Source organism: Phyllobates terribilis, unplaced genomic scaffold (genome assembly GCF_046119375.1).
Source record: "Phyllobates terribilis strain yellow unplaced genomic scaffold, ASM4611937v1 Scaffold_13__5_contigs__length_258822181, whole genome shotgun sequence".
Lineage (NCBI taxonomy): Eukaryota > Metazoa > Chordata > Amphibia > Anura > Dendrobatidae > Phyllobates > Phyllobates terribilis.
In genome coordinates this window covers 4,907,501-4,922,786 of record NW_027362773.1, presented here as the reverse complement: position 1 = coordinate 4,922,786, position 15,286 = coordinate 4,907,501, and the positions used below count along the sequence as shown (strand labels likewise).

At 41.4% G+C, this 15,286-nt stretch overlaps 1 protein-coding gene across 2 annotated transcripts in view; it reads right to left on the bottom strand.

Annotated features, from left to right (window-relative positions):
• Positions 1-15,286, bottom strand: part of EDC4 (enhancer of mRNA decapping 4) — a 555,140-nt gene that overhangs the window by 165,348 nt on the left and 374,506 nt on the right. For both annotated transcript variants that reach the window (XM_073657960.1, XM_073657961.1), the window contains 2 exons: positions 6,132-6,287; positions 1,849-1,964 (listed from right to left, as the gene is read on the bottom strand). In XM_073657960.1, coding sequence (XP_073514061.1) covers positions 1,849-1,964; positions 6,132-6,287 — 272 coding nt within the window. The remainder of the gene's footprint in view (positions 1-1,848; positions 1,965-6,131; positions 6,288-15,286) is intronic.

Here is a 15,286-nt window from a genome sequence, read left to right as displayed (position 1 = left end):
GTTAAGGGGTTAAAGGGCACTGTGTAGGGATGGGCTGCAGAAGACCGGAGAAGAGGGAGTCTGGAGAGACAACCTGTGAATGAGAAAAGGTATCATGGCGTCTGAACAACATGGAGACGAAAAGACTCAGAGAAGAAGTCACCCATAACATACCAGGATGTAACTGTTTAATTGTTGGTACTGACTACGTCTCATCAGTACTGTGGTTCCTGTATGGTCCACAATCTGATAAAGACTGATAAAAATTCAAATTATCTCTTTACCATTGTTAAGGACATACTGGCAGTTTTAGGTTAATGTGATAGAAATATATAGGGGTCTGAAATAGAAGGATTCAGCAAGTATGTTTTTAATCATGTGATGTCATAGACCTAATAAAAAAAAGGAAGAATTAGCTAGGTAGAAAGGCAAAATGAGCAATTTTAAGTACACAGGGCTATATAATATGATGATTGCAAAATATTAAGAGGATAAAAATTTTGATGAGAGGAGGAGTGCTTCTTTAAAAACAATCATAAGTATCAGTATCCCTTTATCTATAATGGTGTCTGTTTCGTTTGCTTTAGGGCATCTGCCAAATGCTAGACACTTTAAATGAAACCAAACAGCCACGATTATAGTTAAGTTATATTAGTTTCCATGACAATCTTTGGGTCTGACATTTAAAATATAGGCCTTCAGGGATGAATATTGCTATTTATCCCTTGTATTGTGTAAATGGTACGCAAACAGTTAATGATTCTATATATAACTTTGAAAACGCACTCCCTATTGAGCCTCACCCCTAAAGGACATCACTTTTTTAAAAAAAAATGTTGCTGGTATTTTTGGGTGAAAAGGGGGGTACTTTAGAGGTCCTTTAACCTTAGTCTGTGACCCATCCCTTCACTTGGGTGCTGAGGGTTCATTGGGGGGGGGGGAGAGGTGTGGTGTCATCGGCTTCATTTGTTTAGAGCCCCAAAATAATACATTATCCCGGCCCTGAGGTGGACCATGGGAACAATGCTGATGACCACGTGAGAAGTCTTCGTTGTAGGCAGCACTGTATCCGCTGACCCGCAGGACAGCCGGCCTCGGAACTAAGGAATGAGATTGCAATGTCATACTTTAGCTGGCAGACCTGGAGATTATTATTTGACTTCCGACTATCAGGAAAAGGATCGGATCCCAGTAATCACACTGTGGGGTTGTCAATCAGGAGAAAGAAGGAGCCCCCTTCCTCTCCCAACCTTTTAAATATGGCAATCACTATTGATCGCAGCATTTAGAGGGTTTAACCAGCTGTTATAGTCGAAACTCGGCTATCACTTAAGCGAAGCTCCCAGCGGCGATCATGCCCACATAATCGGAATGACCTATAGTTACATCATATATCAAGAAAGAGTTAGAGAAGCACTGTCGAAGATTTTTTTTTTTCTAAATAATGTAGTATTGTGTGAGTGTGTTCATTTACTCATCTACCACAGAGTAAAGGCAGCGGTGAGTATAGTAACACATATTCACTACATTACGAACACATATACCCAGATTTATTTTTAAAAAATCATCGGAGTGCTTCTTTAATGTGGCTTTATACAATTATGTTAACTAAATTTATATGGTTACTTTCTCTGGGGTTTGTCTTTTTTAGTTTTAATTTCTGTACATTGTATTATATTTTGCTGTTCTATTGAATGTACGGAAAATGGTAAAATGTTGGTGCATTTATACAATAAAAGTTTGATATAAAAATATATATGTACATTCCATGAGTGTTTTGTGCATGATAACAAAACATAAGTACTATAAGTTTAGTCCCACTGACACACCCACCTATAGTGAAACGCCTAAAGTAAAAGGATTAGTTACCTTGGATTTGACCATTTTAGCAATGTTTTCTTTAAGAGATCCCTCAACAGATGTCAGTTTTGCGCCAATTGTGCTGCCAAGCTGTCCGGTGACTGGGTCCAGACTCTTACTGATGCCTTTTAAAACAAATATAAGTTTACTTTAGATGCACAAAAATTTAATGAAGTAAAATCACATTTTGGAAACCTAAGGCTGGAGCTCCCCAGAATGTTTGCCATTGCCACACAATCATATTAGAGGGGTTGTCCAGTCAAAATCGATAAGTCTGCAGTCAGTTTTGACCAGACAAACCATAAAAAAGTTATGAGGTGAGTTGAACATTACATTTTTTAAAACTCAAAAGCATAGTCTGCACATTTATTCCATATTTTGTAGATGATTTAGTATGTAATGAGGCTTAAAGGGGTATTCCCACCTCCAAGATCCCATCCCAATGTGTAGTAGGACCAATAATAATAATATTACAAAATACCTCCAACTAGAAATGTAGTATAGCTCTTCTGATTCGCTATGTCCACATTACCCAATGTGGGGCATAGCAGTAGCTTAGGTATCCATGGTTATGATGGCTAACAACTGTCATTACACTGTGTTCCAAATTATTATGCAAATAATATTTTCTCAGATTTTCCCAAATTACCTATATGAATTGCAGTCATTGTAATTTTCCAGTCAAATAACTATTAGAGTACAATTGAAAGGTTTTTGTACAAACTGCCTATGATAACAGTATATTTTTAAAAAATAAAAAACTCAAACTGCACTCAAAATGCATGTTCCAAATTATTATGCACAGCAGAGTTTTCAACCCTTTCATTTTAATAAAGAACAAAAAAATGGTCATTTTTAAAATTATAAGCATTAGCAGGTTATTACAAACTGAAATCAAACAGTTTTCAACTCAAAACTTTATTCTAGGTGATGTTACGTTTGCACATAGGACCCCTTGTTCGAAAGGAGCTTCTGAACTCTCTCGTCCATTGAATTTGTCAGGTTTTGGATGGTTTCTGCTTTAATTGTTTTGCATGAGGACAGAATACCCTCCCAGAGCTGTTGCTTAGATGTGAACTGCCTCCCGCCATCATAGACACTCCTTTTGATGATGCTCCAGAGGTTATCAATGGGGTTGAGGTCAGGGGAGCATGGGTGCCACACCATAAGTTTGTCCCCTTTTATGCCCATAACAGCCAGAGATGCAGATGTGTTATGTGCAGCATGAGACGGGGCATTATCTTGCATGAAATAATCTCGATGGTCCAGATGGATGGAGTGGAGGATGGCTGGTTGATGGACACCCCATGCAAACATGGCTATGGCGCTAACAAGGAGGAGGTGGAGTAATGTTTTTGGCTGGAATCATGGGGAGAGAGATCGTCGGCCCTTTTAGGATCCCTGAAGGGGTAAAGATGAACTCCATAATGTATGTTGAGTTTCTCAAACAGCACTTCCTTCCATGGTTCAAGAAGAAGAACCGTGCATTCCGCAGCAAGATCATTTTCATGCATGATAATGCCCCGTCTCATGCTGCACATAACACCTCTGCATCTCTGGCTGCTATGGGCATAAAAGGGGACAAACTGATGGTGTTTGTCCCCTGACCTCAACCCCATTGAGAACCTCTGGAGCATAATCAAAAGGAGTGTCTATGATGGTGGGAGGCAGTTCACATCTAAGCAACAGCTCTGGGAGGGTATTCTGTCCTCATGCAAAACAATTGGAAGCAGAAACCATCCAAAACCTGACAAATTCAATGGACGAGAGAGTTCAGAAGCTCCTTTCGAACAAGGGGTCCTTTGTGCAAATGTAACATCACCTAGAATAAAGTTTTGAGTTGAAAACTGTTTGATTTCAGTTTGTAATAAGCTGCTAATGCTTATTATTTCTTTATTAAAATGAAAAGGTTGAAAACTCTGCTGTGCATAATAAATTGGAACATGCATTTTGAGTTTACTTTTTATAAATATACTGTTATCATAGGCAGTTTATACAAAAACCTTTCAATTGTACTCTAATAGTTATTTGACTGGAAAATTACAATGACTGCAATTCATATAGGTAATTTGGGAAAATCTGAGAAAATATTATTTACATAATAATTTGGAACACAGTGTATATGAGGGGTCGTAACCATGAATATTTAAGTTACTGCAATGCCCTACATGGGGTAATGAACATAGCGAATCACTACACTATATTTCTAATTGGAGGTATTTACTAATATTACTACACTTACTACTCATTGAGACAAGATCTTGGAGATGGGAATACCACTTTAATTTGCAGCAAATCTGAACCAAAAAAGGCTTGCTAAGAGTTATCCCCATTTGAACAATTTATAATCTATCCACAGTGCACGGCTACCTCTTGGACTCTTAATTCCAACACAATATATGGAATGGGTGAGAACTTGAACTTAAGAATTTATTATACTACATTTTTGATTCTTTATCACCCACATCACCAGTATGGTGAATCCAAAAAAAATATTGAAATGCTACCTAACATCTTTTACCCCTGGAAACTATCACTGCAGGGCTGTTTAGACATAGCCCCCTTCTATTTTGCTTAACAGCTTTTCCTCTTCAATGAACTAGTGTGAATCCAAGGGACATACAACAATAAGGCAATGTTCACACGTTGCGTTTTTGCTGCATTTTTTTCTGAAGACAAACCCTGCTCTCTTGGCAGTAAAGAAGCTGCTTAGAAAAAGCAGGTTTTGCTGCTATTTTGCTGCGTTTTTCAGGATCCCAAAGTTTAGCTTTGCTTCCACCACAGAAGCTTGAGCAATGCACGGTGTAAGGTCACCAATGAAAGACATACAGTGAAGGAAATAAATATCTGAGCCCTTGCTGTTTTTGTAAATTTGCCCACTGACAAAGACATGAACAGTCTATAATTTTAAGGGTAAGTTAATTTTAACATTGAGAGAGAATATTCCCCCCAAAAAATCAAGAAAATCACATTGTATAAATTAGATACATTTATTTGCATTTTGCAGTGAGAAATAAGTATTTGATCCCCTACAAACCATTACGAGTTCTGGCTCCTACAGACCAGTTAAACGCTCCTAATCAACTTGTTACCCAAATTAAAGACAACTGTCTTACATAGTCACCTGTGTAAAAGACTACAGTCCACAGATTCAATTAATCAGACTCTAACCTCTACAACATGGGCAAGACCAAAGAGCTTTCTAAGGATGTCAGGGACAAGATATTAAACCTGCACAAAGCTGGAATGGCCGTAGGGTATGTGCACAAGGTGCATTTTTTATGAGTTTTTGCTGCGGCAAATCGGCACGGATTTGGCCCCAAATATGCATTGCAAACCTTAAACCAGCATTTTCTATGGGATTTTGGAAGATCTGTGCACATGATCCGGAATTTTCCTGACAGGATTTCATGTGCGTAAAAAGAAGCAGCATGTCTATTCTTTGTGCGGATTTGCCTGTGTTTTTCCTATACAATGCATTGGAAAAAAACGCATGGCAAATCCGCAGGCAAAAACACACAAAAAACGCATGTAGATGCAAAAAAAATGAGCAAAATTTCTGCAGCGTTCTTGATGCCAAGAGGTGCAGAACCTTGCAGAAATGCTGCAGCAATGCTGCAGAAATTTCATCAAGCAATTCCTGATCGTGCGCACATACCCTCAGCACCGCCTCGCTCCATCCATACACTTGGATGGAGAGAGGCCACGTCTAGTGACGTGGACGGTCAGTGGGCGCATCCAACAAGAAGGTGCAGCCTTGCTCAATCCAAGTGTATGAAGATTGGCCGGGGGTATGTATAACACATACATACCCTCCGTTACTGGGTCTCGTACTGGCTAATCCCAGCAGCGCACAGTGCCTGCACTGGGGGGATTCATAAGTCTGCAGTCACACAAAGGGTCTGCAGACTTATCACTTTTGACCGGACAACTCCTTTAATAAACACTGGCAAAAATGTCCCTTGATAAGCAATCAGCAGTAATATGTGGGGTACACAATCCTCCTCTATTAAGAATTAGTTAAGTAATATTATATAGATGGATTTCCTACATATTGAAATACTTTTATTTAAGGTCTCACGGAGCAAGTATAAATTGGTAACCATATATAAACATTGATTTGGTTATTGTGTATTTTTTATGAAATTACAGTTTCATTATTGTCACACAATTATGTGACAATAAGGAAACAAGTTACAAATTCTCAAGCTCTATAAAAGAGCAAAAAAAAAAAAAAACTGAAACAAAGATAAAAAAAAATAAATTAAAATAAACACACACTTTTTACTTACACTGAGGAATGGATTTCTTAAACTCTTCTCGAACCGTTTTATCAAGTCTATTACAAAGTGAACCAGAAAGAGAATGAGAAAGCTGCTGTAAAAGATATTCTTGTAGTTGACCATTTCTCTGTTGTCCATCACTTAGGATCATATCTAACCTCCTTTCTGGAAAACCTTCAGTTAAGGAATTTATATTTCATTTATTACGTTATTATTTTTTTTCAAGACATAAAACATTATTTAATCAGATTGCGTAATAAGGGTTAATAAAAAAATGTGTGTAGAATGCAAATTAACTCTTTCCCAAAGCAGCCAACTTTCACTTTTGCAGTTTATTGTTTTCTCTTCTTGCAGGAGACACATTTTTTTGTCCCCATTGGCATACCCATAGGAAAGCTTGCTTTTAACAGAATGACTAGTTTTGAATGAAGCCATTCATTTTACCACAAAGTGAAGTGAAAAACAGGTAAAAAAAAATCCAAGTGCAGTGAGACTTAATTCTGCCTTTATTTTGGGGATTTGGTTATTACCAGCCTTCAGTGTATAGTAAAAATGATCTATCAATACGATTACGGTGAAAGCCAGAAATAATTTGGAACGTGTTACCATTTTCAAATTTTCAAAGCCCCAGGATTTATTTTAGATTTTGATAGACTAGACTTTTCATTGTGGAAGGCGTAGGGTGGCGATACTAAATAGATTTTTTATTACCATTTATTTCTTAATTTGTAATAGTGGAAAAGGGGGTGATGCAAACTTTACTTGTTTTCTAGACTCCATATAGCACATACTTAAAGGGGTTGTCCGGTCAAAAGTGATGTCTGCAGTCACTCTGTGTAACTACAGACTTATGAATCCCCCCAGCGCAGGCACTGTGCACTGCAGGGATTCACCGATATAAGACCCAGTAACGGAGGGTATGTATGTGTTACACATAGCCCCAGCTATTCAGCACCGTATAAGTGTATGGAGCGATGCCACGAACCGTCTCGTGACGTGGATGGCCAGTGGGTGCATCAGACTAGAAGGCGCGGCCTCGCTCAATACAAGTGTATGAAGAGAGAGGCAACACCCATTGACAGGGGGAATGTATAACACATACATACCTTCCATTACCAGGTCTTATACCGGCGAATCCCCGCAGTACACAGTGCCTGCGCTGGGGGAATTCATAAGTTTGCAGTCACACGGAGTGATTGCAGCCTTAACACTTTTGACGGGAAAACCCCTTTAAACCTGCATTAATTTAATCGTTTGTTCTAAATACTGAAATATTACAACAGGCTACCTGTTGTTGTTCAATACACCCTAAAGCTGGAATAGTAAATCGGTGCAAGGATCATGTGACGTAATAACGTCAAGTGAGGCCTGAGAACTCGAGTACCAATACTGCTGGAATGGCACCAGCATGGGAGGTGAGTATAGGTGTTTTTCTTTTAACGGGGCCAAACATGACAAATGTGAAGGGCTTGTCCTAATAGTATTTCCTATGAAGCCCAGACAAGGTGGTGTGGGACCACTTCAGGAGGTTCCCAGCTGCTGTGCAACTCATTGGCACCCCAAAATTATTTCATGGAGTACTAAAGGTGCGTGAATCACACCACTTTTAGTGCATATAAAAAGTCTACGCATCTCTGTTAAAAAGCTAGATTTTTGTCATGCAAAAAAAAATCATGCCAAGAAGAACATTCTTCTTGGTCATTACAAGACCTATCTACATTTAAAGTCATTCATAATCTGTACAAATCAATTGAAACAAAGTGAAATAATTTGACGGGAAAAATAAAAAACAAAACTAAAATATTGTGGTGGTATAATTGTGAAAACCCTCTTATAATTGGGGTTGTGGTTGTTTTCAAAATTAGCCAAAAACATTTAAATTCATGGTAAAATAGTACTAAGTGTACAGCTTACAACACAAAAAAGGGTTGTTGAAAGGGCTGCTTCATTGTTGAAAGTTATTAACCAAGAGAAGGGTACAAAATAATGTCCAAGGCATTCGATATATTATAGAACACGGAAGATTGTCATCAAGAAGTGGCTATTTTGACCAACAGTGACATTGACTAGAACAGGAAGTCCCCAGAAATTGTTGAACTGCCAAGCAGAAAATTGGCTGCCAAAGGGACTACAGAAAATCACTGTAGTTGGTCCTGAAGAAGAGGTTTGAAAACCTTGAAACGCCTTGATGTAATAAACCGCATTGGTGCTTCACCAGTGTGAGTGATCATGCTTTTAAACCTTGGGCATCGCGGACTCTGAACCACTGTATTTCACTTTTATTGCAAAAGGCCTACAGAATCTAAAAGGACATACAGGAATTTCAAGCAAGTACTGGTTGTGCAATGCATGTGACAACAATCTCCAGCATTCTTCATATGTCGGCCAGTCGGGTGGGGTGGTAAGATGGAAGCATTTTATTACAAAGAAAAAAAAAAACAAAGCCCAGCAATGTTTTGCCAAACCTACATCAAGTCTGCCAAAAGTATGTGGGAAAACATGTTATGGTCCAGTGAGACAGAGGTTGAACTTTATAGCCATAGCTCCAAAAAGTATAGTTGGCACAAAGCCAACACAGCGCATCACCAAAAGGACACCATATGCCTACAGTGCAGCATGGTGGAGCCAGCATTAGGTTTTGGGGCTTTACTAAAGGGGGATGAACTTATGAACAGTTACAGTCAATTTTGCATAAAAATTTTCAGGCTTCTAATAAAAATATATATATTTATTTCACTTTTCAGCATGACAATGACCCCAAGCATATACCTCCAAATCAACAAAAGAATGGCCTCATCAGTAGGTGGTCATGGTTTTGGAATGGCTTAGCCTGAACCCAGACCTGAATTCAACTTAGAATCTGTCGGTTGAGCAGAAGAGGATTGAACATAGGAGATGCTATCGCAATCTGACAGATTTGGAGCGCTACTTCAAGAAAGAGTGAGTAAGGTTTGTGAATTTGAGATGTGCCGTGATAAGATTCCTATCCAAAAAGAATGAATGCCATCAATAAATTCTAAGGGTACTTCAACAAAGCATTAGTTTCAGGGTATGCATATTTATGCAATCACACTATTTTATTTCTTTATTTTTGTTTTTCCACCTAAAAAGACAATTAAATTTGTCTTTAACCTCTTCATGATATACATGTCAGAGGAGAGAGAAATTATGTCCCCAAGCCCCACTCCCTGGTACCTCCGCCACCCCAGGGTGCCTCCTGCTCCGGCCCCCGGCCCACTGCCTCATCTTCATGAGAAAAAAAAGTGAGCACATGCACAGTGGGCACGCCGAGACCTGCCGGCCAGCAACAGCAGAGAATTTTCTTACTGGTTCCTTTTGATCACTGTTACAGACCCTATTACAAGCCAATAATTAGCATGTCACCCCTTTATTCAGATTAATTTTTTTATTTTAGATTTTTTCTTTCATTTTATTTTAGAGGTTGGCCTAAGGTTAGAGTTTTTTCAAAAGTAAAAAAATTATTATGATATGATGACTAGTGTTGAGCGTAAGTTCTCGCTATTAGAGTTTGCATCGGGTGTTCGAGTATGTACAGAATATCTTGGGTGCTCGAGTGACATGCCCGAGTCTCCGCCCTGCAATTTTCACAGCTGTTAGATACTTTAAGAAACATGAAGGATTGCCTACCATACACGGGCAATCCCCGTATTGTTTTTTTGGGGTGTCTAACAGCCACAAAATGTGCGGGGCAGGAACTCAAGCACCCCCTGATACTCTGTGCATATGCGAGCACCCAAAGCAAACTAGAGTAGCGAGCACTTGTGCTCAACACTAATGACAACATATTCAATATGACAACCTAATGTTATCAAATTCTGTGTCGTACCTGTGGCTTCAAAATGCTCATTATAGCCCTGGATAAAACCCTTGAGGGGTGTGATTTCTAAAATGGGGTGACTTCTGGGGTGTTTCCACTGTATAAGCACATCAGGGGCTCACCAAACACGATATGGAGTCCGCTCTTGATTCCAGACATTTTTGCGTTTAAAAAGTCAAGCTGTGCTGCATCCCTTCCGAGCCCTGTCGTGTGCCCAAACAGCAGTTTTCCCCCATATATGGGGTATCAGCGTACTCAGGAGAAATTGCACAACAAATTTTTATAGTGCACTTTCTCCTGTGAACCTTGTGAAAGTAAAAATTTGGGGCTAAGGAAAAAAAAAAATTGTGACAAACAAAAATGTTCATTTTTTCCTTCCACATTCCAATAATTCCAGTGAAGCACCTGAAGGGTTAATAAACTTTGAGTGTTTCAGTTTTTACAATTGTGTCACTTTTGGGTATTTTCTGTCTTGTAGGCCCCCCAAGTCACTTCAAATGTTATGTGGTAAAAAATAAAATGAAATGGTTTTGCAAATTTTGTTGGAAAAATAAGCAATTGCTGATCAACTTTGAACCCTTCTAACTGTCTAAAAAAAAATACCGTACATACTCGAGTATAAGATGAGTTTTTAAGCATGTTTTTTGTGCTGAAAAAGCCCCCCCAAGATTATACTTGGGTATATATAGAAATTCCGTTGGTAGATAGTGGGGGGCAGGGGCGGAGGAGCAAGGCACACACAGTAGCGGCTGCTCCAGCTACCACATGAGCCCGCTGCTTAAGGGAAATGAATATTCCCTCTTCTCCACTCCTAAGGGCGTGGAGAAGAATGAATAATCTTTCTCTTTAGTAGCGGGCACAGAGGAGCGTTGAGCCGCAGCTCCTGCTGATAATGAGCGCTACAAAAGAGAATGAGTATTCACACTTCTCCACGCCCATAGTCCCGGCGTGGAGAGGAGTGAATATGCAGGCAGCTGACATCAACGTCTGAGAGCGCATGGCAGTGACACCATGCGCTGCTCAGATGCTGACATGAGCTGCTGCAGGAGAACAGGATGCAGCGGTGGAGCAGAGGTGAGGAAGGAAGGTGAGTATAAGTGTTTATTTTTTTCTGTGCGCAGTGATGGGGCCATACGTACCAGGATTGGGGGATAAGGAGGCCATGCATGCCAGGATTGGGGGATGAGGGGACCATGCATACTAGGATTGGCAAGTGAGCGGTGCCATACATACCAGGATTGGAGGGTGAGGGGCTCATGCATACCAGGATTGGGGGGTGAGAGGTGCCATGCATACCAGGATTGGGAGATTGGGGGTGCCATACATACCAGGATTGGGGGGTGAGGGGACCATGCATTGCAGGATTGGGGGGGTGATGGGACACTATACATATCAGGATAGGGATGAGGGGGTACCATGCATACCAGGATTGGGGGGTGAGGGGACCATGCATACCAGGATTAAGGGGTGAGGGGACCATGCATACCAGGATTGGGGGGTGAGGGCTGCCAGGCATACCAGGATTGGGGGATGAGCGGTGCCATACATACCAGGATTGGAGGGTGAGGGGCCCATGCATACCAGGATTGGGGGGTGAGAGGTGCCATGCATACCAGGATTGGGAGATTGGGGGTGCCATGCATACCAGGATTGGGGGGTGAGGGGACCATGCATACAAGGATTGGGGGGTGAGGGGACCATGCATACCAGGATTGGGGGGGTGATGGGATCATGCATACCAGGATTGGAGGGTGAGGGGGTACTATACATATCAGGATAGGGATGAGGGGGTACCATGCATACCAGGATTGGGGGGTGAGGGGACCATGCATACCAGGATTGGGGGGTGAGGGCTGCCAGGCATACCAGGATTGGGGGATGAGGGGAGCCATGCATACCAGGATTGGGGGATGAGGGATGCCATGCATACCAGGATGAGGGATGGGGTACCATGCATACCAGGATTGGGGGATGAGCGGTGCCATACATACCAGGATTGGAGGGTGAGGGGCCTATGCATACCAGGATTGGGGGATGAGGGGTGCCATGCATACCAGGATTGGGAGATAAGGGGTGCCATGCATACCAGGATTGGGAGATAAGGGGTGCCATGCATACTAGGATTGGGGGGTGAGGGGACTATGCATACCAGGATTGGGGGGTGACAGGATCATGCATACCAGGATTGGGGGGGGTGACGGGACCATGCATACCAGGATTGGGGGGGGTGACGGGACCATGCGTACCGATGGGGGAATAGGATTGGGGAGCAAAAATACCAGGATGGGGGCAGCACATACCAGCATGGGAGACCATATTCCATTAAAAATGCTCGCCATCCGGGCGTAGAAAGGGTTCAATAGCTAGTACTATTAGAATGACAATACACGGTGTCCTCCCCGAGATTACCCCAACTTTAATAGTCTTTTCAAAGTTCGGCAGGTCATCGAGCACTTCAAGTTTTCTGAAGTGTACGTGCCCCAAAGGGACACCTCAGTGGAAGAAATCAAGAAAGAAGGAATTCTGCGGTGTTAGTGAAGCGCTAGAACAACTAGACAGTGGATTAGGTTATAACACACAAACCTTTTATTGTTTAGTACGCTCTCTAACGCCACGACGTGTTTCGATAGCAGACGCTATCTTCCTCAGGGGAAGATAGCGTCTGCTATCGAAACACGTCGTGGCGTTAGAGAGCGTACTAAATAATAAAAGGTTTGTGTGTTATAACCTAATCCACTGTCTAGTTGTTCTAGCGCTTCACTAACACCGCAGAATTCCTTCTTTCTTGATTGCTAATCTCCCCTGTGGAGAGCGGTGGAAGCTGCTCTGTTTACAACTAGCCTACTACAGGACCTGCCGTGATGTCATTGTGGAATGCCCACTTCGGTCACACGGTCCTGTGACCGCTGAAGCAGACAGAAGCTCCCTACAACAGTTCCTGCCAAGTTGTGATCATCTTACAGACTCCCACCTGGAAGCGTTTTCCCTTGTTGAGCGGGGCTCCTTTGCACAACAGGACCAGGTGAGTGGTCACTACATCTCCCCCTTCACCCCCCCCCCCAAACCTCAGGCTCTTCACCATTGGCGCTCCTACTGTTTTTGTTTTCCACCTCAGTGGAAGAGACCCTGATCCATTTTAAGGGGATGCTTGTTTTCCGGCATTACATGCCCAGTAAGAGGGTTAGGCAAGGAATTAAGCAGTACAAACTGTGTAAGATTACCTCAGGGTACACTCACAAGTTTAGGGTTTATGAAAAGGGAAGGACTCCTGGATTGAACCCCATGAATGCCCTTCTGTCCTGGGAGTGAGTGGGAAAATTGTGTGGAATTTGGTGCACCCACTGCTGGATCAAGGTTATCACCTTTACGTGGATAACTTTTATACCAGCAACCCACTGTTCACATCCTTCTCAGCGTGATGCAATGCATCCTGCGGTACTGCCCGCAAAAATCACGGAGGCCTCCCTAAGACGCTAATTGGGCAGATAATAAAAAGGGGTCAGAGCAGAGCCCAATGTAGCGACGGTATACTGATGGTCAAGTACATGGACAAGAGATATATCCTTTTCATGACCACCATACATTGTGATGGCAGCACCCCCAGCACTGTACAAGTTACCTCTACACAGGTCACCAAACCAGACTGTGTACTGTGGTACAACAAAAACATGGGTGCAGTTGATATCTCTGATCAAGTCCTCCAGCCGTACAATGCTTTGGACAAGGCCAAGGGGTGGTACAAGTAGCTGGCCATGCATATCACAGAGATGGCAATGCACAACGCTTTCCTGCTATCACGAAGTGCAGGCCAGACTGATACATCATACCTTCAGTTCCAGGAGATAGTGATCAAGGACCTGATATTTGGCAGTCGTGAAGGAGCGGGTCCCAGTACTTCCGAAACTGAAGGTGTTCATATCATACCAGGCTAACATTTCCGGGGGGAGATTCCTCAAAGGACAAAAAAGGTAGGTCACAAAAGAGGTGCAGAGTGTGTTACAGAAGGGAGATATGCAAGGACACGAATTATCAATGCGACACCTGGCCTGTGTATGAAAGAATGCTTCAGACTGTACTAAACATACATGGACTACTAAATTCAGTTCTGATATTTCTGACGTATGCCTAACTGACGAACACTACACAACTCACATATGCAACTACATTATAAAATTCACATACCAGTAAACAGTAGATCAGTTCCAAAACGGGGTCACTTGTGGGGAATTTCCACTGTTTAGGCACATCAGTGTCTGCATTCCAAAAGGTTACTCCTTCCCTTCCGAGCCCTTCCATACGCCCAAACAATGGTTTTCCCATACATATGGGGTATCATCATACTCAAGAGAAAGTGCACAACAACTTTGGGGGTCCAATTTCTCCTGTTACCCTTGTGAAGAGAAAAAATTTGGCTCCAACGTAAAATTTTATTGAAAAAAGTTAAATGTTCAATATTTCCTTTCACATTCCATTAATTGCTGTGAAGCACCTGAAGGGTTAATTACCTTATTGAGTGTGGTTTTAATCATCTTGAGGGGTGCAGTTTTTAAAATGATGTCACTTTGGGGTATTTTTTGTCATGTACACCCCTCAAATTGACTACAAATATGACGTCCCTAAAAAATGGTTTTGTAAATTTTGTTGGAAAAATGAGAAATCGCTGGCCAACTTTTAACCCTTATAACTTTTTAACTAAAAAAAAATTTGGTACCAAAATTATGCTGATTTAAAGTAGACATGTGGGAAATTGATTGTCTAAGTATTTTGAGTGACATATCGCTCTGATTTAAGGACATAAGAATTCAAAGTTTAAAAATTGCAAAATTTTAACCAAATTTCCATTTTTCACAAATAAACGCAGGTTATATCGCTGAAATTTCATCATTATCACGAAGTACAATATGACACAAATAAACAATTTCAGAATAAAGTGTTCCAGAGTTATTACCTCGTAAAGTGATACTGGTCAGAATTGTAAAAATGGGCCTGGTCATTAAAGTGAAAACAGCCTTCAGGGATAAAGGGGTTAAAATAGAAGTTTTAATTAACCAACGGGTTAAGGCGCCTTTTTCAAGGTGAAAACCAAAAGCTGACAGGTGCTTCACAGAATTTTATAAAATTGGAAATTTACGCTTTTTCATGAAAATGTTCTAGCCCCAAATTATAAATTTTCATAAAGAATAGGAGTAATAGACCCAAACATTTATAAAGCAATTTCTTCCAAATGCAGAAATACCCTATATGTGGTCATACACTTCTGTATGGGCGCTCGGCAGGGCTCATAAGAGAGCACCATTTGGATTTGAGAGGGCAGTGGAGTCCCCCA